The sequence below is a fragment of the Marmota flaviventris genome, chromosome 3 (genome assembly GCF_047511675.1).
Source record: "Marmota flaviventris isolate mMarFla1 chromosome 3, mMarFla1.hap1, whole genome shotgun sequence".
Taxonomy (NCBI): domain Eukaryota; kingdom Metazoa; phylum Chordata; class Mammalia; order Rodentia; family Sciuridae; genus Marmota; species Marmota flaviventris.
The window spans coordinates 128,920,821-128,946,082 of NC_092500.1; the positions used below are offsets into that span (position 1 = coordinate 128,920,821).

The 25,262-nt window shown below is 34.5% G+C and overlaps 1 protein-coding gene across 6 annotated transcripts in view; it reads right to left on the bottom strand.

Moving 5' to 3' along the window:
- The window catches only part of LOC114079098 (alpha-2-macroglobulin), a 54,679-nt gene that overhangs the window by 5,293 nt on the left and 24,124 nt on the right, over positions 1 to 25,262 (bottom strand). For all 6 annotated transcript variants that reach the window (XM_071610394.1, XM_071610393.1, XM_071610395.1 and 3 more), the window contains 17 exons: positions 21,768 to 21,995; positions 21,457 to 21,520; positions 20,239 to 20,381; positions 19,480 to 19,629; positions 17,000 to 17,116; positions 16,348 to 16,444; positions 14,782 to 14,896; positions 8,946 to 9,174; positions 7,995 to 8,121; positions 7,547 to 7,668; positions 7,026 to 7,077; positions 4,527 to 4,610; positions 4,081 to 4,257; positions 3,675 to 3,762; positions 2,764 to 2,920; positions 2,404 to 2,478; positions 1,564 to 1,744 (listed from right to left, as the gene is read on the bottom strand). In XM_071610394.1, coding sequence (XP_071466495.1) covers positions 1,564 to 1,744; positions 2,404 to 2,478; positions 2,764 to 2,920; positions 3,675 to 3,762; positions 4,081 to 4,257; positions 4,527 to 4,610; positions 7,026 to 7,077; positions 7,547 to 7,668; positions 7,995 to 8,121; positions 8,946 to 9,174; positions 14,782 to 14,896; positions 16,348 to 16,444; positions 17,000 to 17,116; positions 19,480 to 19,629; positions 20,239 to 20,381; positions 21,457 to 21,520; positions 21,768 to 21,995 — 2,206 coding nt within the window. The remainder of the gene's footprint in view (positions 1 to 1,563; positions 1,745 to 2,403; positions 2,479 to 2,763; positions 2,921 to 3,674; positions 3,763 to 4,080; positions 4,258 to 4,526; positions 4,611 to 7,025; positions 7,078 to 7,546; positions 7,669 to 7,994; positions 8,122 to 8,945; positions 9,175 to 14,781; positions 14,897 to 16,347; positions 16,445 to 16,999; positions 17,117 to 19,479; positions 19,630 to 20,238; positions 20,382 to 21,456; positions 21,521 to 21,767; positions 21,996 to 25,262) is intronic.

Below are 25,262 nucleotides of genomic sequence, written 5' to 3' on the forward strand. Positions count from 1 at the left end.
AGATTTTTGTCAGGCCTGTCCTTAGAGGTTTCTTGTGGGTATCACAGATCACATGAAATAATACAGTTCACACTCATTAGATTTAAAAAGAAAAAAAAATTAATCCTTAAAATACTAAAAATTGAACTACTACATGAAATACCACATGCATGTGAAACATTGGGAGCAGTGGGAGCTGATGTTCACTACTATGGGATGTTGACTGCTCCTTTGGAGCAATTTGGCAATATTCAGAAATGGAGAAAGTGTGTTTAGCTTATGATCAAAGTATAATTTTGGGAAACACATGTACAATGAGATAAACACCTGAATATTCACTGTAGTGTTGTTTGTAATAGCAAAAGGTAACAAAGGATTCATGAGGAGAAACTCAACATATAAATTATAACCTAATTATATATTATAATATATTGTACAGCAGTGAAAAGTAATGAACTAAATTTACAGGGACATGTGTGGAGATTGACATTAGTATAATGTTGAACTTAAAAAATAAAAGATGAACAAACATAAAATTAGCTACTTAAATGTAATTTACTGCATATCTAAAGGTGTGAAATATGAAAATTATAATATTACTTAGGAATATGTAGCAGAAATATAAAGAAATCCATGAAAATTGTAATGAAAAATTCAGGATAATGACAACCTCTGATAGTAGAAGTGGTAACATAGGGACTTTTTTTTTCTGCATTGGTAATACTTTATTTCTTACACTGGGAGGGAGTTATATGGGTGTTTCTAAATATTCTTTATGCTTTTCTTGGTATATCTGAAACATTTACCAAATATTAAAGTACACTGCTAAAAGACAAAGGTAGAATACATTTTACTGGCCATTTTAATATCTGCATTTTATTTTCTATTTCTTTAATACCTCATATAGACCACAGTATATGTAGAAGAATTTTGTGAATATGAATAGATTGGTCAACATTATTGGTATTGTGAAATCAGATTAAAATATCAGAATTTGTTCATGGGGCAAATCCATGAATCTTTCCTTATGTTTAAGATGATATGATGGCATTGTGTAAGGGTTGGGTATAAGGAACTGATATCTTTGTAATAATAGCTAGTACTTTTATAGAATTCTCTTGGCCATATATTCTACTAGTGTTTTCCACGTATTCATTTATTTACTACAACAATCTTATGAGATAAATTATATTATTAGCCTCATTCTACTGATGAAGGAACTGAAACAGACAAGTTGCTGACTTGCCCATGATCACATACATAAGATACTTTGAAGCTAGTCTCCAGAGGCCAAACTTCTCACTACTAAATCTATCATCTCTTATATTTTGATGTCTGATTTTATTAAGGTATCCTGAATCTTATATAAATATGATGTGGAATACATATATGTGTATATATATATATATATATATATATATATATATATATATATATATATATTTATTTATTTATATTTATATATAGTGTAGATAAAAGAAGAGGGGGATAAGGATCATAAGAGGTAGGAGTAGGGAAGTTTTGTAATGTAGTTCTTGATACAGAGAATGTGGGATGAGAGAAAGATATAATGTGTTCTCTCACCTTCTTTTACAGCTTCCTCATCAAGTGAGTTCAGTACTTCTTTCCTCTTGTCCTGGTTATCTGCCAGGGCAAATGCATAGGCCAAAAGTGCCTTGGTGTAGACATGGGTGCCATGGGCTCCTTCCTTTGCCGACTTCCAGGCTGAATCCAGGCAAAACAAGGCATTGCGGACAACAGGATGCTGTGATAGGAGAACAAAAAGTAAAACTAAACTATGTGAAGAGGGATGCTAGCATTCCCAGGTTATCACACAGTTTATGACACAGGAGACAAAGAAGTTTTTTGAATACATTTGTTCATCTGTTCCTCATTCTAATGGATATTGAAAGAATAGATTTTGCTCTGCCATTCTCATATACACACATATACACATATACATTTTTTGTGGTACTGAGGATTGAACTCAGGGGTGTTTGACCACTGAACTACAGCCCCAAGACTTAAAAATTGTTTTGTTTTGAGACAGGGTCTTGCTGATTTGCCTAGCCTGTCCTGAAACTTATGATCCTCCTGCCTCCACTCCTAAGTAGCTGGGATTACAGGCATGTGTGACTGTGCCAGGGTGCTATTCTTACCTATGCAAGCCCAGAAACATAGACCATATCTTTAGGATTCTCCGGAGAAAAATCCTAAAGGGGGATATAGCCCAGAGGCATGACTGGGAAAGTACAAGTCTGTCTTAATAGATTGGCCAAATTCTCTGTTGGTCTGGAAGTCATTGACACTGCTTAGATGAAAGGCTGATAGTTGGGTTTCGGTAGGTTAGTGTTTCAGAGAGCAGGTAAGGGGTTTTGTTGCATGCAGAACTACTCTTTACCAGGGAAATGAGGTGGTACCTACAGTGACTGGGAGTGGAATCTCCAGAAGGGCTATGGTGATATAGGCCGAGAGGGTGACTTCATCTTCTACTCCTCCCTGTGAATATGGAAAAGGAAAAGACTTGAATAATTTAACTTTTCAGAATCTCATTGAACAGCTTGTTCTACTGAGCTGTGTCATGGAATTTATTTTTATTCATATCCATCCCCAATGACCTAAAGTATCACAAAAATTCTAAGTTCCATTCCCTCTTTCTTGGTGTTATCCAGGTTTTATTTTCCTTGGATGACTTCTGTCAGGAATTTCTACATTGTCACTTCTTTTCTTCACCCTTATAGATATCCTAATGGACACATCAAAACTAGCCCTGGAATGATTCACCTTTATGGCATTGTTGAGCAGTGACCCAGAGCTCCTGAAGCAGCCATTGTCCTTCTGCTTCTGGGAGAGCCAGGTGAGGGCTTGGGTAATGTGTGTTTCATCAATGAAGATATATTTTCGAGCCTGGGCAAAAGTCTTCAGTACAAAGGCTGTGAGCCTGTGGGGGAGCAAGTGATGATGATATTATATTGTCAGAAGGATTTTATAACCACATACCAACAATAGGCTTCCTATGACACTTCTCTACATAGAAGAGTAACATAACAGGAATTTTTGTGTACTTAGAATTCCTCTCTCCTTTAGTCTCCTAGTATCTGTAGGTCTCATATTTCCTATAGGTCTGGTATTTGCCACAGGAAGTCTAAGCATTTCTAACTTACTTATTTTTCTTAGTTACTTCAGGAGGAAGGGTTTTAGATCTCTCTTTTCTTCAGAGATTTTCTTCTATACCTGAAAGAATCTTCTATAATCAGCTTTTTTATGTAATAACTTTTAACTGGTTTTTGCCTAAGGGATTTAAAGGATAATGTCTCATATCACAGTCTCCTTAATTCTTTTCTCCTTTTAGTGATATTTTTCTCAGTCAAGATAAGCATGATCTAAGAAAACAATAAAAATTGAGTTAACGTGGTTTATCTGGAAGTAATATGTTCACTGACAATGTCATTTAAAAACTCATGGTTATGGGAGCCAATTTAGAAACAAACACTATGTATTTTATCAACAGGGTAAATTTGGGGAACAAGTCTAACACATTGTATTTAAACATCAGATTTTTGGCTTGTTACTTTGCTAATTTTTCTGTATTTATCTAGCTAGTATATGTCTAGGGTTTCTGTGAATACAAATGTGGTAATATATGAAAAAATTTGGCACAGAAATGAGAGCTCATAAAATTGCTCTTCACTTACCAGGTGTTGCCCTGGTTCCTGCCATATTTCTCCCCAAAGGTGCTATAAGAGCCATCTTGGTGCTTGTAGTTTAACTGTCTTTGGTAACCTGGAATGGAAGGTTAGTGAAACAATATGACAGATAAATGTGTATTCACAGGCTAGAGACATTATTAAAATGCTTTGGCCTCTCTTGTGCCTTTTGCTGAATATTTCTGTCATACTTTAGAAGGTTTTGAGTGCTAAAAATTTTGTTGGAGATTGGATAGTTTTTGTGAAATTAACCATCAGAGTATTCATACCATAGTAGCAATCATGGTAGGATAAACTGATGTATAATACATAGTATTGATAAGTAATTCAAGTGTACTGGGAAATAAATTGAAATAATATTGTCAGCTTTCTACTCACTCATTCAGTAACTCACCAGTGTTGAGATAGCCAATGGCTTTGGATTTGATCTCTGGAGTCAGCTGCTGTGTTTCATTTAGATAATCCAGAACATAGATGTTAGGAGCAAAGAGAACCATATTCTGTTCTCCACAACCATAAGGCATCTGGAGGAGATTCTGTGTGTTTTGCATTGCAGAGCCCAATATATCTCCTATGAAATGGGAGAGAGGGAAGTCATAAAGTTTAGAGATTATAGTCTATCTGAAGTATTAAAAGGAAAACAGTAATTAGCTGTGCTTGAAAATAATTAGGATTTTTAGGAAGGTGTATTTCATAGATAGAAATATGATCGGAAGCAATAAACAAACCCAAAGAGGGAAAACATTAAAATTATATCTGTTAATTTAAATAAATATTTATGGAAAAGAAATATAGTAGAAGCTGTTAATATCCAAGTTCACTTAGGGACTGGAAACTCACCCAATACTGAGACAGAGGCTTGGGCAGATTCCTCTACTACATTTGGTGGCAACTTCAGGGATAATTGTTCAGATACCTCAGCGCCTAAGGGAAGAAACAAATCAGTCATAGGGAAACTATTTCTGCAATATATGTTTCTGAAGATGCAATATATATATTTTATGATCCCTCAGTTAAAACTATGACTTACTCCTAAATTATTCCTAAAAATTTGGTCTTCTTTTTTGCAGAACTGTTTTCTTTAACATCTTATACATGGCTATTGGGATTCTAAGATATTCTGAATTTCATCCCTGAACACATTTTTTCCCCCTGTATGTGGAGTTTCATTTCAAAACAGATTGATAAGACCCTTGTAATGTTGCGGTTCAGTTGCGTTCATCCTATGGCTATGATAAGATCATCTATTTTTTTTTTGGCTGCCTTCACCCTCCTTAATCAATAATGCATTGTATAAGGAAAAAAATCCCCCAACAAAACCTGTATATATACATAAGCAAAGGAAAATTCCCCCAAAGCACTCAAATTCTACAATAATCTTATATTCTTTCTTCAATTTTCACCTTAATGAATATAGTATTTTTATGAAGACCTAAAAATGGGTATGAGGAGATGAAGATGAATAGCATTTGACTTCCTGAAAATAAAATAATTACTAAAGATGGACATATGTTTCTGTCTAAATGTTGGTGGATTATGTGAAGATGAAAATGAGAGAAGTGTAGTATTTGCTTTCATATTGCATCCCTTATCATAAAGTTAATATTGAAACTTTTGTGAGACAACAAACATCATTAGCAAACTGAAAAGAAAAATAACCAAGAGAAGGACAACATTTTGACTCATTTAAAATTAAATAATTGCTAGTGATGAACATACATCTAATGCTGTTTTTAATCTTGGTGAAGTACAAGAAGAAGAAAATTAGAGAAGTGTGGTATATATCTTCTCTTATTCATAATATTTAAGGTGTATATAAGAAATAAGATGTCATAAGAAAAATTTTAAAAATAGCCACATAAATGAAAATATATGCAATATAGTCAACTGATAAAAAAATCCAGTGTCATGCAAGTAAGGCTAAAAAAATTAAAATATTCAAAACACAAATGGTCAAGTGTTATAAAGGCAATTTATAAACATGCAAAAATAAGCTTATGTTCACTTGTGATTAGGGAAATATAATTTAAAACCACAACAAAATATTTTTAATACAACTTTTTTTTTGCAAAAAGGTGGTAATTAATGATTAAGTATACATTATGGAAATGTATACTGTTGGAAGTATAAATGTAAACTAAAGAAGGGATTTCTTTAGTTCCATTAAAACTAAGACTATAGCATATGTCCACCTTTTCCACAGAAAGTTGAACGAGCAGATATCTGGAAACAAGAACATCTTTTTGAAACCTCTGATACTTGGAAATACGTCTGAGAAAACTGTGTGGTCCACAGAGTTGAATTAAAACCAAATTAGAAGGATAAGAAGAATTATCTCACTTTAACCACATCAACTCTCTCCTCCAGGTAGATACAATACTAGAGGAGAAGTTTTCCCTGGGTCCATGGGGTTTCTACAGGAGGAAAAGAATCAGAGGCAGTTATCCAGCTCCCTTAGCATTCCAAGATGCTTTCCAGGGAGCCCACTCTGGCTTCACCTCCCTGGGAATCCAGGGGATAATATTACAGCTGGACCACATGAGTCAGGCAGAAATTAAAAAAAAAAAAAAAAAGAACTCATGGTGAAAAGCATATGGATCTTGGTGCCATGTATGTGTTCCTGTTCCAAAAGCTTTTTATGTGACAGCACTACCCATGCCAGACAGAGGTATTACAAGAAAAGAAAATTATAAGCCAGTATCTTTTATGAACATAGATGTAACAATCCTCAAAAATCTACTAGCAAATTGAATTCAACAACTCATTAACAGTATCATTTGCCATGATCAAGTGTGATTTATCTCTAAGTATATTTTAACAAAAACAAATCATAAAATGTTACATATCACTTTAATAAAAGGGAGAACAAACACCATGTCATTTCATTGGAAATGAAGTAAAGCTTTGACAAAATCACATCCTTTCATGATCAATTAAGTACAGAATGCAGGAATATTACTCAGCAAAATATAAAGGCAATGTGCCATAAGGGCCAAACTTGTGTTGGAAGGCTTGGGGTTAGAAAAGAAATGGGTTGAAAAGCGAAAATAAAAGACTCACACATGCAGAGTTTGAAATAAAGCTGGGATCAGGTGGAGTGCTGCCCCCTGATGGAGAAGCAGATCTAAAAAGTTATGCCAGCAATCTTTATATATATCTCAGTATCAGGTTAAAGACTATGCAAGCATTTATCTTTGTACTTAGGAAAGTTACAGAATTAGAAACGTTATCAGGTCTTACCTCACAGTGAAAGGGACAAAATATACAAAAATTCTTTGGACTTCAAACATTATACAAGCTGTATTTAGTGCTATTTTAATCAAAATAGTTGACTCTTACCTGAGGGACAAAGGAGTGAGTTGAATGTTACTTCCTTCTCTAGTCCTTCAGGCTTTAGGGAAAAGAAAAAGAAGTTAGAGATAATCATAAACTGAATCTCAGGGCATATGTACTGATAAACAACAGAATTTTGAATACTAAAGAGAAGGATTTGAACTGCATTATATTATCAAGTTAAATATAAGCATTATGAAGGAGACACGTTGATAGATGACAGCATGAGGGAAAAATACAGAAAACATGTTATGAGAGAGAGACAGACAGATTAGACAGACAGACACACACACACACACACACACACACACATACATGAGACAGAGACTGAGATGGGGATGATAGGTAGATAGGAATAGAGAAGAAACATTTTAAGAAACCATCATATATTATTATTATAATTATTAATTATATCCAAATATGTGTAGTATGAATGTTATTATGGACTATATATTATCCATCTCTTCTTCCCTAACCTGATTCAGTGCTGTTTTTGTATGACTTATCAAATTGACAGGTTCACTTACTTCAACCAACAGTAGCTTGATGATTGTGTCTTTCTTTCCATATTTAGGGACCATAGCCACTTCACTCCCACAGAGCTCCTGAGACTCCAGTGCTTCTGCACTCACAGTGAAATTCACATTTCCTAAAAAAGCAAAAACAAAAAATCAGTAGAGATAAGTACCATCTTTCCTTTCCTCTGTGCTTCTGATTTCAAGATTTATAAATGTTTAATGCTCTGTAGGCTTATGTTTCATAAAAACATAAGAGCAGAAATAAAGCAACATAACCTAGAGGCCTCTGATACTGAGAATATAAGGTGGAGATGGAGGTGAGGAAGTGAGGGTATCCTTCTAGGAATCCTCGAATCACAGACCTCCTACCTTCTGGATGTCTTGGCTTGAGGCAAGTAACCCTGAGACACACAATCCTTGAGTAGAGAATTAGAGACTCCAGAAGTCTGTTCCTCACCTAATGACTGTGGAGTTACTTCCCAGGACACAGTGTGCCGCCCATCACCACAGATGCAATGAGACCCTTGTTCCTTTTCCACTGGGACAGCTAGGAATGTGGGGGAGGTTTCCAGCTGTATGCGGACCTGAAACCACACAACAGACAAAAAGTTTATAAGTAGGAGACCAGAAGGATAATGGTATTGAAATAAAGGATACTGAGGGAATGGTTAGGTGTTGGGGTACTTAAGCTTAAAGATTTTATCAGTGATCACTGAGTAACTTTAGAACCTGAGTCAACTTAATCTTAGTAATGTTGGTTGATCTTAGTATTCTAGGGGAGCCTCTTCTTCCAGATGGTGGGACCAAAGGTGAGGCAAGGTAATGCTGGCTCCTTGCCTGTGTGAGCTCTGTTTCTGTGACCTGGAAGTTTGGTCATTTTTCTAAGCTCTCCCAGCAGAGTTTACAAGTCTATAAATAGTTATGGTTTCAGCATAGGTAATGTGCTCACAAACAACTTTTAAAATGAGGTTGAGCATAATCAATAAAGTTAACTATGAAGGAATGTAGAAGGTGAATCTTAGAAAATTTGACATGAGCAGGAAGAACATTGATATTTGTTGTCTATGTCAGAAATCTCCATCCCCCCCAAGTATTGGAAATAGAATTCAGAACTTTGTACATGGTAGCAAGTACTTGACCACTGAGCTACACTTCAGCTCACCTCAAAATCATTGCCCAAACTATCTAACTTTAAAGGGTTATAATAAGGGTCAGAAACTTGTTTTTGCAATTCAGTACTTAGAGATAATAGCAATTATAATATATATAAGATATGAATATCTCTCTGATGGTATTCACTTTCTGTTGATCACATCTTATATAAAAGAGTTTGTCAGTATTCCTAGAAATGCAATTTTTAATTTACTTGACTGTTGCCTTATATTCAATTTAGAAAAGACATCCTTACCCGGATGCATTTGGGAAGGTAGTTCAACACAGTGGCCTTGAGTGTGAAGGCCTCTCCACGGACCACAGAGTAGGGCATTGTGAGCTCCACAAAGAAGGGCTGGAAGACTCGGAGAGAGGCAGTGGGAGAGAGACCAAGCCCAGTGTCATTGGACAGGCAGAGGGCCCCTGCCTTCCACTCAGTGATGGTGTCAGGGACAGTTCCTCCTACTTCAGCTACACCCGATGAGCTGGGAGGAAGGTAATGTGAAGAACAGGAAATAAGTGAAATAAATTCTTCAAGGAAGAGAGAGGTCTTATAAAATGATTCTGTTATCATGATTTGAATGCATTTAATAGAAATACCAATAACTAAGAGCATAATTCAGATCACGCATTGAAAAATATAAGGCTTTTCTTCCAACCCTGTTTTTTCAAGGCTTGTCTCTATCAGAACCTCCTATAGATATATCATTGTAGTATACTTTTTATAGACAATATAATTATAGATTAAATAAGTAATTGGAAAGTATCGTTAAATTTTTTTCTATAAAATGCAGGTTCAGCATGGGCAGATTTATCATTTTTTATTTCTGCTATTACTGTGCCTATTTGGCCTGATTTTGTACTTAACCTAAGATTGCTGACCAATAAAGGATCTCATAATTGTTAATCCGCTCAATGCTTGGTTATATTTAGAACTATTCCTCTTTTTCTGTAAATCCTAGAATTAATTTTTTGTAAAATTTCTTAGTTTTGATTTAATTATACTAGTGATACTTTATAACATAGTATGTTAAACCTCTCCTGAAAACAGCAATAAGCTTAAAAGTGCTTGGATTTTGAAAAGTTAGCTAAAAGTTCCTACTTCTCCCTGAAATGGGTCTATCTACATGCTTTCCCAGTTATTCCTGAGGGATGGGTTTCTAATTGGCCTTGTTTGGGAGAGAAGGGACAGTAGACTTCTGGAGTACAGAATTAGAGTGTGGGCACTTCCCATGCCTTCCACTCCTGGCTTGCTTCAGTGATAAAACTGGGTCTCCAGCTTCTTCCTGGAAGAAATTGGTCAACACATCAAGCACCCCAACTTTTACAGCTCCTATCCAAGTGTCTGGCTCCTAAATCATCTACCTCTAGATGATTCTAAGATTGGATGGTACTTGCATTCTCTAGTACTCTGAAACCACAGAGAACAAAAAGGTGGTTTCAAATGGGGTACATGAGCACTTTCAGCAGCTCTCTCCTAGGGCTCAGTGCAAAGTGAACAGGTAAAAACTTTTCAGCACCCAGCTTTTCCCTGGAGAAGGCTAGACTACATACTTAATGCCTCAACTTTCCCAGATGCTCTCTGTGGATCAGGCCTTCAGTTAGCCTGCATTTAGTAGCCGAAGGATCAGGCAGTCAGTCTGTCTCTAGGAACATGAATGAGTATGTGGTTCCTTCCAATAACTCTTCTGATTGGCTGGCTCCCAAGATAAAGCTAAGTGTCCAGCTAACTTGCCTGTCTCAGGGAGCAAAAAATAAAGAACAAAGCATTAAGTTGAATGTATGTGTAGTATGAATAAGAATGGAAGCATTTGTCACAGATCCTCTTCCCAGCTTTGAATAGAGTGAATGAAAGATATATTCTAACTCCCAGCTTCTCCTTGAGGATCAATGTAATTAAAGTATCTACCTAATATGCTAACTTTTTCTGCTGCAGTTCAAGAAATTAGCTTCTGTCTTGCTAATCTCAAGACATTGACAGACTTTGTTATACTTTAATCTCCTTGGGTCCACTAAGAATAAGACAATATGGATAAATACAAACGTTTAAGAGGCACCTAGAATATCTGGTTGGGCTTATTAGTGAGGTCCTTCTGCTACATGAGACCACTTTGACAAAAGTGAGGTATGGTTGCTTTTCCTAATACAGAGAAACCAATATAGAGGGTCAGTGAAAAGGAAGAAACAGGAAAAATTTCAAACAAAAGAAAAAGATGAATCTCCAGAAAGTGACCTTAATGAAATGGAGGCAGATGATACACTCAACAGAGAATTCTAAAGAATAGTCATAAAGCTATTAATTGAGATTGGAAGACAAATGCATGAACAAAGTAAGAATTCCAACAAAGAAAAATATAAAAACTACTAAGTAGAAATCATAGAACTGAAGAATACAATAATTGAACTTAAAATTAATTAGAGGGCTTCAACATCAGACTGCATCAAATAAAAAAAAGGACTTCAAGCAAACTTGAAGTCAGGTCTTGTGAAATCATTTCATCTGAGGAGCAAAAAGAAAGAATGAAAAGATAGCTTAAGGGAGCTGTGGGACACCATCAAGAAGAATAATGTATATATTACTGGAATCTCAAGAGAAGAAATGAGAAAGTGATAGAAAGTTCAACAAATATATGAAAAAATGCTCATCATCTCTAGCAATCAGAGAAATGCAAATCAAAACTACTCCAGTCAGAATGGCAGCTATTATGCATACAAAAAGCAATAAGTGTTGTCGAGGATGTGGGGAAAAAGGTATACTCATACACTGCTGGTGGGACTGCAAATTGGTACAGCCAATATGGAAAGCAGTATGGAGATTCCTTGGAAATATGGGAATGGAACCACCATTTGACCCAGCTATCCCTCTCCCCAGACTATATACCAAAAGGACTTAAAAACAGCATACGAAGGGACATAGCCACATCAATGTTTACAGCAGCACAATTCACAATAGCTACATTGTGGAACCAACCTAGATGCCCTTTAGTAGATGAATGGATAAAAAAGTGTGGCATATATACACAATGGAATTTTACTCAGTATTAAAAGAGAATAAAATCATGGCATTTGAATGGATGGTGTTGGAGAACATAATGCTAAGTGAAGTTAGCCAATCCCCAAAAAACAAATGTTGAATGTTTTCTCTGATATAAGGAGGCTGACTCATAGTGGGGTGGGTTGGTAGGGGGGAGCATGGGAGGCTTAGATGAATTCTAGATAGGGAAGGGGGTGGGAGGGAAAGGGAGGGGGCAGGGGATTGGCAAGGATGGTGGAATGGGATCGACATCATTATCCAAAGTACATATATGAAGACTCGAATTGGGTGTCAACACACTTTATATATAAACAGAGATATGAAAAATTGTGGTATATATGTGTAATAAGAATTGTAATGCAAAAAAGAAAAAAACAAAGTACATGTATAAAGGCATGAATTGGCATGAACATACTCTATATATAAAGATATGAAAAATTGTACTCTATATGTGTAATAAGAACTGTAATGCATTCCGCTGTTGTGTATTTAAAAAATAAAATCAATTTTTAAAAAGAAGTAAATAGAAAACTGGATACAAGAAATCTGGAGAACACCAAATAAAATGAATCCAGAGACCCACACTAATACACATTATAAAATTGACAAAATTTGGACAAAAATATTTTTGAAAGGAACAAGAAAATTTCATTTGTTACATAGAAGGGACTCTCAATAAGACTATTAGGATTTCTAGCAGAAACTTGGCTGTCCAGAAATAAGTGCAGTCTTTTAATAAATCTTTGCATGTATATTGCTTTTGACATGTCCTGAAATTGTTTTTAGTGCTGTAAGTCAAGAACCTACCCTGGCTGGGTGGAGGTTCCACTGCCCACTTGGAGAGACCTATCCAGGGACACTTCTAAACCAAGGGATATATAGGTTCACTATAATCTTTATCAAAATTACAATTGCATTTTTTCATAGAAGTAGAAAAGTAATTCTAAGATTTGTATGCAACTGCAAAAGATCCTGAACAGCAAAAAGCAATTTTAAAGTAGAAAAAGTGAGACACACACACAAATATTAAATAAAAAAGAAAGTTTTTTTGTGGTAACCTGGGTGTGTTTGGTGAAATAAGCCAGGCATAAAATGATCTCACGCAAGTGGTGAAATATAAAAAGTTGATTTTATAGGAAAAAAGAGTAAAATAATGGTTACTAGAGATTAGAAATGGTGGTGGGTAGAGATTGTTGGTGCCCATTTTCTAACCTCTACCTAAGGAGTTAGTTCTAGTATTCTACAGCACAATAATATAACTGCAGTATACAACAGTACATGATGCGTTTCAAAAAAATTAGAAGAGTCCAAAGTTTGCCAACACATAGAAAGGATAAATTTATCTTAGAAGGTGTAAATACTATCATGGTTTGATCATCACACATTGTATACATATATCAAATCATTGTACTATATTTCATAAATATGTAAACATATTGTGTATTAAAAAAAGAAAAAGTTGGAGGAATCACACTTCCTGATTTCAAGCTATATTACAAAGTCATAATAATAATAGTATGATTCTGGCATGAAATAAGATGTATAGAATAATGAAACACAATAGCACAGAAATAAACTCAAGCATATATGATTAACTAATTTTCAATAGGCCCCTAAGAAGAAACAATGGAAAAGGAAAGTCTCTTTAACAAATGATACTGGAAAAACTGGAGAGAGTGTGCATGCAGAAGAGTGCAATTGGGTCTTTATCTGACCGTACACAAAAATCATGTCAAAATTGATTAAAGATCTGAAACTGTAAAAACATAGATCTTGGCATTGGTCTGGGCAGTGAATTTTTGAATATGACACCAAGAGCACAGCCAAGAGAGGCAAAAATAGACAAATGGGATTATGTAAACTAGAAAGCCTTTCACAGCAAAGGAAAGAGTTAACAAAGTGAAAAATCAGCCCATGGATTAAGAAAATAAGTGTGAACCATATATATGATAAGGGATTAATATTGAAAATGTATAAAGAACTCACACAGCTCAAAAGCAAAACCCCAATAATTGTATCAGAAAGTTGGCAAGTTATTAGACTTTTTTTTTTCAAAGAAGACATAAGAATAGTTTAGAGATCTAAGAAAAAGTTCTTAACATTACTAAATACCAGGGGAAAACATATCAAAACCACAAGAAGTTATCACCTCACACCTATTATCACCTCACACCTGTTAGGATGACTTATCAAAAAGATAAGAGATTAAAAAGTTGGGGAGGACGTAAAGGAAGGGAATCTTTGTGTACTATTAGAGGAACTGTAAGTTAGTACAGTCATTATGCAAAGCAGTGTGGAGATTACACACACACAACACCCCAACTATATGATTTTGAAATTCTTCTTCAAGGTATCTACTCAAAGGAATTGAAATCATCACCTCATAGAGATACATGTGCCCCTATGTTTATTACAGTGTTATTCATAATAACTGAGATTTGGAAACAACCAGAATGTCTGTTGATGAATGAATGGATAAAGAAATTGTGGTACATATATAAAATGAAGTATTTTTCAGCCTTAAGGAAAGGGTCATACTGCCTGCCACTTGTGACAATCTGGATGAACCTTGAGGTCATGATGCTAAATGAAGTAAGACACAACAACACCTGTACGGAGAATTTAAAAGAGTTGAATACATAGAAACAGACTATAGAATGGTGAATAATGCAGGGGTGGGTAAGGAGAGACAAGTGAATGGGTACAACATCACAGTTATGTAGGAGGAATAAATTTAGAAATCTAATTGGCAGCATGAAGACCATGGTTAAAGGCAATATATTATATACTGGAAATTTGCCAAGAGAATAGATTTCAGATTCTCTTACCCCCACCCCCAAGCCAACAACAAGAAATGATGTGTTAATTTACTTGACTGTCATAATAATTTCACTATATATATATATATATATATATATATATATATATATATATATATATATATCAAAGCATCATGTTGTACATTTAAAATATTTACAATAAAAAGAGGAATTAGCCCAGAAGTAAAAATTGTAAGGAATCTATATTGTTGCATTTACAGATAAAGGAAGTTACTTACTCTACCACCACCAAGTCCCAGATCCATGTCTCAGGGAAGTACTTTCTTACAGTCTCTTTGTGAGATACTGGCGCATCTATCTCCTGAATTTGGCTTCTGTAAAGTGCAACTGGTGCTATGGTGGTGAGAGAAAAGACAATAAATGTAAAGGTAAAGCTTCTGAGAGATTGTAATAAGTGCTACTGAATAAATAGGGTCATAAAATAAAGCAGAACCGGGAGGAGACACTTTCATAGTTAGGGGAAATTTGTTTGAGGTGATATTTTAGTCAATTATGAAGTATTAGAATAAATTGAGCTAGAGGAAGAGAATCACAGAGAACACAGTGACCTTGGTAGAAAGCCTTGAATTGTTCCTGGAGCAGAAAGACTCTGTGGAGTGCTATGAGACTACTACCCATTGTGCTAAGTGGAGACCTATGGCATAGGAGGCGGCCAGGAGGCCAAACTGCCATTGGTGTGTTCCTCTGTGGAGCAAAGAAAAATTGTAGTAGATATAGAGTTTTGAGAAACAGTTGATAAGGATGAAAGCGTCAGGATAAAAAGGCTTTTTATTTCATTGTATGTAAGCAGGTCAGAGTTAGGTACAAGTACAAGTAAATATTTAGTAGCCAGGTTTTTTTTTTGTTTTGTTTTGTTTTTTTGCTTTTGTACTGTGGGCACATAACCACTAAGCCACATCCCCAGCTGTTTTTATTTATTTTACTTTAAGACAACGCCTAGCTAAGTTGCTGAGGCTGTCTTTGAACTCATGATCTTTCTGCCTCAGCCTCCCCAGATGCTGGTATTACAGGTGTGAACCACCACACCTGGCTAACAGCCATTTTTTCTTTGCAGAAAATTTGCATAAGTTGTACTTACACAAGTTTAGTATAAATCTTACTGGTAAGGATTATATAATTTATAAATAATATAATCTTTAAATTCCACAAAAGAAATTGATTTGGTATTTTTGAAAGTCAAAGTATTTTTGACTTTCTTTTTTATGTCCTAAACTTATCTTCAACTATAATTTTACAATATAAGACTACAAATAAATCCTTGAACACTATTACTGATTCACCAAAGAAATAGCTTACACACATTGATGAATGTGTGTTTCCACATGAACACTGGCTGATGTTTTGGGAAAGCCGAAGAGCTTCTTTACTTGACTGATGAGAATATAGTTTTGTGAGCATTTCTATTTCTGTTTACACTGATCTTATGCCTGGAAACTTTCTCTTCCCTTTCAACCCCATACATCTTCATTTATCAGAAGCAGATTCTTCATGAAAGACTTCCTTAATCAGAGCTAACCCTGCCTTTATTTTACATATCTATACCTGTCTTATAGCATTTTACATAGTCTTCCTTGTGTTCCTTCCAGATTTGCATTTGTGGGAGACTTGAGATAATCTCATTTGGGCTTGTGTTGTTATGTAACCTTAGGCAAAAACTATAGTATATCTGAATCACAAGTTATTTTTTCTTTATTTTTTTTGTTAATGTTTATCACATATTGTCTTAGAAACAATACTTTTATTGGATTTAACACTTTAGGCAGTAAATAATTTTAATTTTTTACCGTCATATGCTGAAAATGTTGCTAGATACTCTATAGTCTGTGTACATACTTTTGGTTTATGAATCTTTGAGTTTGTGAATACTCTTAAGCCCATATCCTATAAAGAAAATGATCACCTGATTAGTACATAACACACACATATATTTTGAATTCAACAAATAGTATAAGTAGCTTAATATTAAACTTTTAATGGTTATATTTGTAGAAGGAATATTAGTATAGTTACAATTTCATTTTGTCTAAAACAGTAATTATTTTATATAAAGGAAATTTATAAATATCACAAAGCATGGGCTGGGTTGTGGCTCAGTGATAGAGTGTTTGCCTTGCATATGTGAGGCACTGGGTTCAATCCTCAACACCACATAAAAATAAATAAAACAAATTAATTGTGTCCATATACATCTAAAAAATTAAAAAAATCCAAAGCAATGAACTTTAATAAAAAAGGAAACTTGATTAAGAGTCCAGAAGTTCCAGTCCTGGTTCTGTTGCTTTTAGCAGAGCTACTGTTGTTATTGACTTTGGAGGAAGTCATTTGATTCCTCTGTTCCATTAACCTCAACCATGATAAAAGGCATTAAAGTAAATAATTTCTCTATATGTGATATTTTAAGAACCTTAAGGATTCTCTGCAACATTAGAAATTTACCTTTAGGACTCCATTAATATAGACATTATCACGATTGACACAGTCTCCATGATCTTCAGCCTCATTCAAACTTTCAGGGAAGCCAGTGAGGTCCTTCACTGGTAAAAGCTTATAAACCTGTGTAAATGCAAAGAACATGGGGGCTAACTTACTATTTTTAGAGCAAGCAGAAAAGAAAAAGAATAATTACCACTCAGTATTTAACAGTAGAAGTAGCTTAATATTAAACTTTAAATGGTCATATTTGTAGAAGGAACATTAGTATACTTACACACACTAAACAGGCACACACACACTCTAATACCTAGTCATATGACTAGGTATTGTATGCATCTTCTAAATAAGACAGGATAATATTTTCTAAGGTATTATTCATAGAAGCAAAATGCTCCAGATTCACACCAGACATAAATCTGCAAAATACTGAAAACCACACTTTCAGATTCATTTGAAGGGTAGAAGTAAGATAGACATAAAAGTGCTGATAGGTGCATGGCATGAAATTTATAGAAGTTTGAAATTGAATAGATGGGCAAAGTATGTGGTGTGATGAACTTAGACAGTTTCTCAAAGGCAACTCTCTTAACATTCTCCTTGCCCCTTCCTGCTTTTATTTCTCTCCAAAGCATGTATTGTCGGTCTCATCTATGAAAATGTAAATCCCACCAGATATATATATATATATATATATATATATATATATATATTTTCTTTTTTTTTGTACTGGAGATTGAACTCAAGGGCACTTAACCACTGAGCCACACCCCCAGGCCCTTTTTATTGTTTTTTATTTTGAGACAGGGTCTTGCTAAGTTGGTTAGGGCTTTGCTAAATTGCTGAGTCTATCTTTGAACTTGTGATCCTCCTGCTTCAGCCTCCTGAGCTGCTGGAGGTACAGGTGGTGGACACTGTATCTGGCCAGACCTATTTTTTTAATCTTTCTGGTAGTTCACTACCAGACTCGCAGCATTTAACGTAGTGTCTTGAACACAGTAGGTATTAAATATGTGTTAAATGAATGACTTCTTAGTAGTAGAAGCACAGTATTTCATTAATAAAACACTAATCACGGATTGAGAAGAACTAGCATCCTAGTAATACTTAAAAGCTTCTGTGTTATTATTAATAATTTAATAATAAAGAGTTGTTACAGTTTGGGTTGGGGTCGCTCAGCACTTGCCTAGCATGTGTGAGGCACTGGTTTGATTCTCAGCACCACATATAAACAAATAAATAAAGGCCCATTGACAACTAAAAAAAAAAAAAAAAAAACATTAAAAAAAGAGTTGTACAATTTAAAAAACCTTTGAGAACTTAAAATTGTTATGCAAACATAAAACATTAATTTTTCCATATATACTTATGTTCCCACTATTGCAATATACTTTTAATTCTTCCTTTAAAAATACCTAATATCTTCAACTAAAATCCCACTTAGAAGAACCAAAAAAGTAAGAAATATATCCTCATAAGTTTCAATTTTAGGGAATTAGAAATATAAAATTTTCCTTTGTAAAATTTTGATAGAAAAAAACTTCAATAAGTTGTTTTTCCAGTTTGTCTCATATTGAGAATTTGAAGATATGAGCAGCAACCTGTGCATGTTATTAAGTAGTTAAGTGAAATAGCATACCATTTTGCTATTTCCTTTATTAACACTGTATTTAAAAATATTTGAGTTATCAGTGTCATTTAGCAGTTCACTTTTGGTAATTTTTAATCATCAGAGACTATATATAATTTTTTAGAAATTATTGACATAGTCATCAGCTTGAGATAGTCATAATTTCAACAGATTTAATTATAGAAACATAAATCTGAAGTTTCATCTAGTCTGTGCAGTCTTAGTGCAGGAAAATGTATCACTTTCATTAGGATTTTAAAAATGTTAAAACTATTATTGGTTTCACGAAGCTGAGGGAATTCAGAGGCTTTGTATAGTACATGGTCTCTTCTACATTAATAAATATAATTTACAAATAACTTTTCTGATTACTCAGAGTTACTTTTTTTATTTGTGTATCTGTCCCTTTCTTTTTGCAACCTGCCCTGTATTCTCTCAGCATTTCATATATAGATGGTCTTATACAATCATATTTGGGTTTGTATTGCCATGTGACGTAGAGCAAGAACTTTACTATATCTGAATCATAAGTCCATTTTTGGTTAATTTTTATCATATTTTATGTTTTTAAAAATTCTTTTATTTGGTTCAGTACATGGTGCAACAAATTTTTATTAATTCTTTTCAGCTGCAGAAGCTAGTTTTGTATGTGTGTGTGTACAGAGAGAGAGAAAGAGAACATGAGAAATTATGTACAATTATCTTTCTCTCTAAAGAAAGCACACATGAAAGAGCTCAAAATTATTAACTTATAGGTAGATATAATTTTAATAGATCCTGTCCGACTCAAGCATTTCTTCCTGATCTAAGCCCATTGCACAGTCCTTCGTGATCTGTGAGGCTGTCAGGAACTCACCGATGATGCAGAGAGCTCAGCCTCGGGCCTCATGAGCAGCACACTTTGGTCCACGGCTCGGAGAGCACAGAGGGACTGAGGAGAAGCTGTGACTCGCAGGTGGGTATGTGAGGCTGGAAGAGTTTGTAATGGTCTGAAGCTCAAATCCACCTGTGAATTTGGTGCAGATGTCAGAAAAGCAAATTTCCAGATTAACCATGGGTTCACTTGCATTTCCTGAGTGTTCCTCAATTTAATGCATAATTACTTTGTTTGCCTTCCTGGTGACTGGTATTTTGTAAGTACTAAGGCTTTTTGTCTTCTGTACTTTACTTTGAATCTCAAGATTCAGTAGAGGCATTGAAATGACTTATGATTTATAAACTACTAATTTTGAGGTGTCATTTTTTATTCTTTCATACACAATGAGGTGCTTATTAATTTAGGGTGGAATGCAAACAAATCTAAGTGCTCCTGTTTTTTTTGTTTTGGATATTTGTGGTTTTAAAAACTTGGTTGCATACTTCCCAACATTTCTTCATAGAAGAAGGGAGCAAGGTACTTTGAGCTGTGAAATGTTAAAGACAATGGTATATATAGAATTTTGCAGACTTTGTCAACTGACATGGCTTCTTAGTGTGATTCTGTTGTTACTTTGCTGGTTGTCCCTTGGGAATTCATTTAAACCCTTTGGCTTCAATGCTCACACTTATGAAGTAATTCATAATTATAGTAACTATCAATTTTGAATGTTGAAATTTTATGGTATGAAGCACCCACCTTGTTTGCCAGACAATTTTCAATCTCATATTTTGCAGAATCTCCAACCATTTCCCCATCAGGTAAAATGGCATAGATTAGCAATCGAGCAATTGGAGCCAAGTCTGACTCCACAAGGAAGGTCACGGAAAAATGGCCTTTCACTGGAACAGACAGAATGAGAGGATCAGTCATGTGTTATACATCTCCCCAAAGCTGAAATAAAATCATTGTGTCACACAGCCATTTTAGGAGCTTGGTCTGGTTAATAACTGCTTCTGTGAGTAGATATAATAAACAGTACATGTTAATAAGAATCCTAACTTTTGAAAACCTTCCTCTCCTACATAAATCACATGTTGATTTCTCACCAATTTTAGCTTTAGCTCACCTACATAAGACTCTGAACTAAAGGTGTGGATACATCTAACTTTGGTACCATTTGATCTAGACCTCACACTAGGAGGTCTAGATTAAAGGGAAATAGAAACTGTAATTATGCTAAGAGTTTAGCACATTGTATTTATGCTTATATCTTCTCTCCCCTTCTGTGAAGCAAATATTTCGTCCTTTTATCAGAGGAAGACTATGTTCCTTTGGAAGTTTTTTTTAATGCCTCTGTAGATTATTTAGAGGTTGCATTAAACATTCCTAGGTTGGTGCTTTGTGTTGGTTCAGAGATGTCAAAAGAGTAGTTCATTTATAGTTTTCCAGTAACTCATTGCTTAGAATCCTTAGAATAGGAGAAAACCTCAAAGATTTATATTGTTCCATATTTGTTTATGGGGAGAGGCCCATTCAACCATGGAAGTACTCAATTTAAAATTTGAAAATCATAACTACCTTCAAAGGAGAAATAAGATACTTATTAAGATATCAATGATTTCGAACAAGACCTGGAATATATAGAAGGACTCCCAGAACTTTCCTGTCCTCCTCCCCGTTCTTTATGCAATGCTAAAATGTCTCATTTTGAGAAGAGATCCATAAATATTTGCAGTTAAGTATATGGTATGCACAATAACATCAATAGTTTAAATAATTAAACAGAATACACTGGAAGAAAAAGAAAACAAATATATGATAAAGGGAGAAAATAAGAAATATTGCTTTCCTTCCTTCAACTTCCTCTTTTTACAGAGATTAGATGGAAATTATCTGTATTTGAAAATATTTCTGTAGTGTAAGGTTAAATGGGTCAGAATAGGGCAGAAATATGGACATTTTGGAAATACATACTGTCTCCCTGCTCCACAGGTAGGACATGAGTCCCAGTTCGGACAATGCCTCCCTTTGCCATTATCTGCAAAAAGAAAATAAAAAAGGAAATTTAGTTTGCCCAAAAGAGACTTTCCTCTAGTCTGGACTTCCATGCCAGATGCTTGCTTTATTTAGCCCCTGCTCTCAATAATTTGCCACAAGAAAAGTCAAACTTTCAAAATGAACATGGATAAGAAGTCAAAATAGTGGTGTTGAAAGAGCTATATAATTACTTGCCCCACAGAGAGCTCCTTGTATAGACGAGTCAATGCAGGGACCTCCCTTCTTACCAGATAATAGAAGACGAGCTGCTTCAGCTCCTGTAGGACCTGTTCATTTAGAAGATAATGTGCCTGGACTGTCTGAGATTGGCCACATGGCAGTTTACCAGGAATAGGTTCAAGGTGGATAAAGCTTTTGCTCAGGGAGAATACAACATTAGCAGTGTGATATGCATTCTCATTTTCCTCTGAGAGCCACTGGTGGTTATAGCAGGGGCTGTGATCCTTGTGTTTGACCTAATGAATAAAAAACAATGTTATTTTATAGATTATGTATCAAGGATCAATGTTCTCACAGAACTGTGTAAGTTTACTGTTGTACCTTAACCAGTAGTTAGAAATGTTTTGCTCTACAGTAAGAGATAAGAAAGATTTGTATCAAATGCAGGCATGGTTTATGCTTTTACATTACAGAGCATCCTGGGTTTGGTATTTGTATATCTGAAGCGCATAAAAGGAAGCATTCTTTGCTCTGAATAGCTTGCTTGAAATTTGGATACTTTACTATGCAGGTAGATGCACTGGGCTGTGAAAACTGATTGAAGAGGGTAAATATTCTCTAGAAATTGAAGAGTTGTGCTTTATAAAGCAGTTGCTTCTTTTACGATGGGGTTTAAGTGAGTATTACGAATAAAGGAAATATTGCAACCTTTGGGGCCTGAAAAAACTTTCTGTAAAAAGCATTATTCATTTATTTTATTTTTTTTCTTTCCACGCTTTTAATACTTTTTAAAATTATTGTTTTTATTCTTTTGCTACCAGGGATTAAACCCAAGGGACTCAACCACTGAGCCAAATCCCCAGCCTGATTTTGTGTTTTATTTAGAGACAGGGTCTCACTGAGTTGCGCAGAGCCTCGATAAGTTGCTGAGCCTGGCTTTGAATTTGTGATCCTCCTGTCTCAAGCTCCTGAGCCGCTGGGACTACAGGTGTGCACCCTGCACCCAGTTTCCAAGTTTTAAAATTGGTGCATTATAGTCATAAAAAGGATTATTTAAAGAGTTGGTGAATTAGTGGAAGCCTGTCTTTCCAGGACTATCTTAAGTTGATTATTTTTAATGCTTCTAGTGGTTCTGGATTCTTATGCTTCATAGCTCAATTTCAGTTGTATTTTCAACTTCTCTTCCTGCAGATCTTGCTCCTTGGCTCTTTCCAAGCTTCCTCAAGGTCCCAAGTAGCATGAATGAATCTTTATGCCAGCAAAATGCTTTGTTCATAATATATCTCTATGATATTTTCTAGTGATAATATATGAGAGCATCAAAAGAGGGAAAATTTTAAAATATTTTGTCAGAACTAGTACAGTGGCACGTAGAAAGCATTCAGGATACTTCTGACTTGATAAATGAGCAAATATTCAAGTTTTAGTTGTTAGCAATTTTTATATGATCCATTTAAAGCTGAATCAGTAAAATATACTCTTTATCCTTTCTTTGTACACCAACATGAAACCTTCTAAAAGGCAGAGGGTTTTATCACTATGACTGTGCAACATTTATTGTGTAGCCACATTTACATCTATTGATGAATAGACTGCATGCTATATAAAACAAGTTAAATGGGTAGAAATAGACCACCTGGGAAAATAGCAGGACAAAAGCAAAGTAAGACAATTTATCGAGGGTGTATTTCTGAAACTAAATGCTAATTATGTTAGGGCATTTATAGAGTAAAAGTATGTAACAGTTAAAGGGAGCATCACTAAGTACTTTAAGGTACACTAGGTCATTTAATCTCACAGCCACCCTAAGAACTAGATCATATTTTACCTATTGTACAGCTAAAGGAATAAAACATAAATGTTTGTCCAGTTATTTCCCTTAATGTAGGGTTGAGTCAGTATTTATATCCAGTTTATTTGATTTTCACTTTAGAACCCACACTTTAAGAAAAAATTGTGGTTAAAATCACAACATAAAATTATCATTTTAATCACGTTTTAGTGTACAGTTTAGTAGTGTTAAGTATATCTATTGTGCAAAGTATCTTCAGAATTTTTCAAGTTAACAAAACTAAACCTCTACATCCACTAAACAGCAACTAGCCATTTCTCTCTCTGTCCAGCCCCTGGCAACCACTATTCATTCTATTTTCTGTTTTTATGACGTTGACTATATTAGAGACCATGGAAGTAGAATCATGTAGTATTTGTCTTTTTTTGTGACCATCTTATTTTTATTTAGCATAATGTCCTCAAAGTTTACTGTTATTGTAGCATGTGATAGAATTTTTAAGATTGAAAAATCTTTTGTTGGATATATATATACTGCATTTAAAAAAATTTATCCATTCATAGGTTGATGAATATTTGGGTAGTTTCTACTCCTGGGCCATGGTGAATCCCTACTATAAACAATGGGTGTGCACAGTGAAATTTTACTCAGTAATAAAAGAGAATAAAATCATGGCATTTGCAGGTAAATGGATGGTGTTGGAGAAGATAATGCTAAGTGAAGTTAGCCAATCCCCCAAAACAAATGCTAATGTTTTCTTTGATATAAGGAGACTGACTCATAATGGGGTAGGATGGAGGGGAGCATGGGAAGAATAGATGAATTCTAGATAGGGCAGAGGGGTGGGAGGGTTAGGGAGGGGACAGGGGATTAGCAAGGATGGTGGAATGTGATAGACATCATTATCCCATGTACATGTATGAAGACACAAATTGGTATCAACATACTTATATACAATCAGAGATATGAAAAATTGTGCTGTATATGTGTAATAAGAATTGTAATGCATTCTGCTGTCATTTATTTAAAAAAAATCAATAAAAAGGAATTTAAAAATGGGTGCGCAAATATCTCTTTTGAAAGCCTACTCTCAACTCTTTGACTAAGTTTAATTTAAAAAATTTAGCTCATACATAAACATGAAATAATTGTGCATATTTATGGGGCACCATGTGATGTTTTGATATATATATATACATTGTGTAACATTTAGATCAGGTTAAACATATCTATCCAAATATTTTTCATGTTTTTTATGGTGGAAAATTAGAAATCCTTTCTTACATATTTTCGAAATGTATAATAGATTATTATTATTTATTGTAACCCAAGTGTGGAATAGGGTCATCACCAATACACTCACACACACACATGTATATATATATATATATATATATATATATATATATATATATATATCACATACATATATATATACACACACACACACTAGTATTTATGGTAATATATTTATATATATTATTATATGTAATTTCTAGTTTTTAATTTTTTTGAGGAATTGTTACAATATTTGGCATAGTAGCTGTACCATTTTACATTCCACAAATGTTGCTAAAGTAGAACCCACACTTTTCTTTTTCAAATGGCACAATTTTATGTATAGAAAATATTTTTTCAAGCTATAGACAAACTATTATCTTTTGGTTAAAACATTTTAAATTTACATAGTAATTTCTTTTCCTCCATATAGATTATAGTGAATATAATTATTTAATACCAAAACATTTGGGAATTTTATATTTATCTTTTT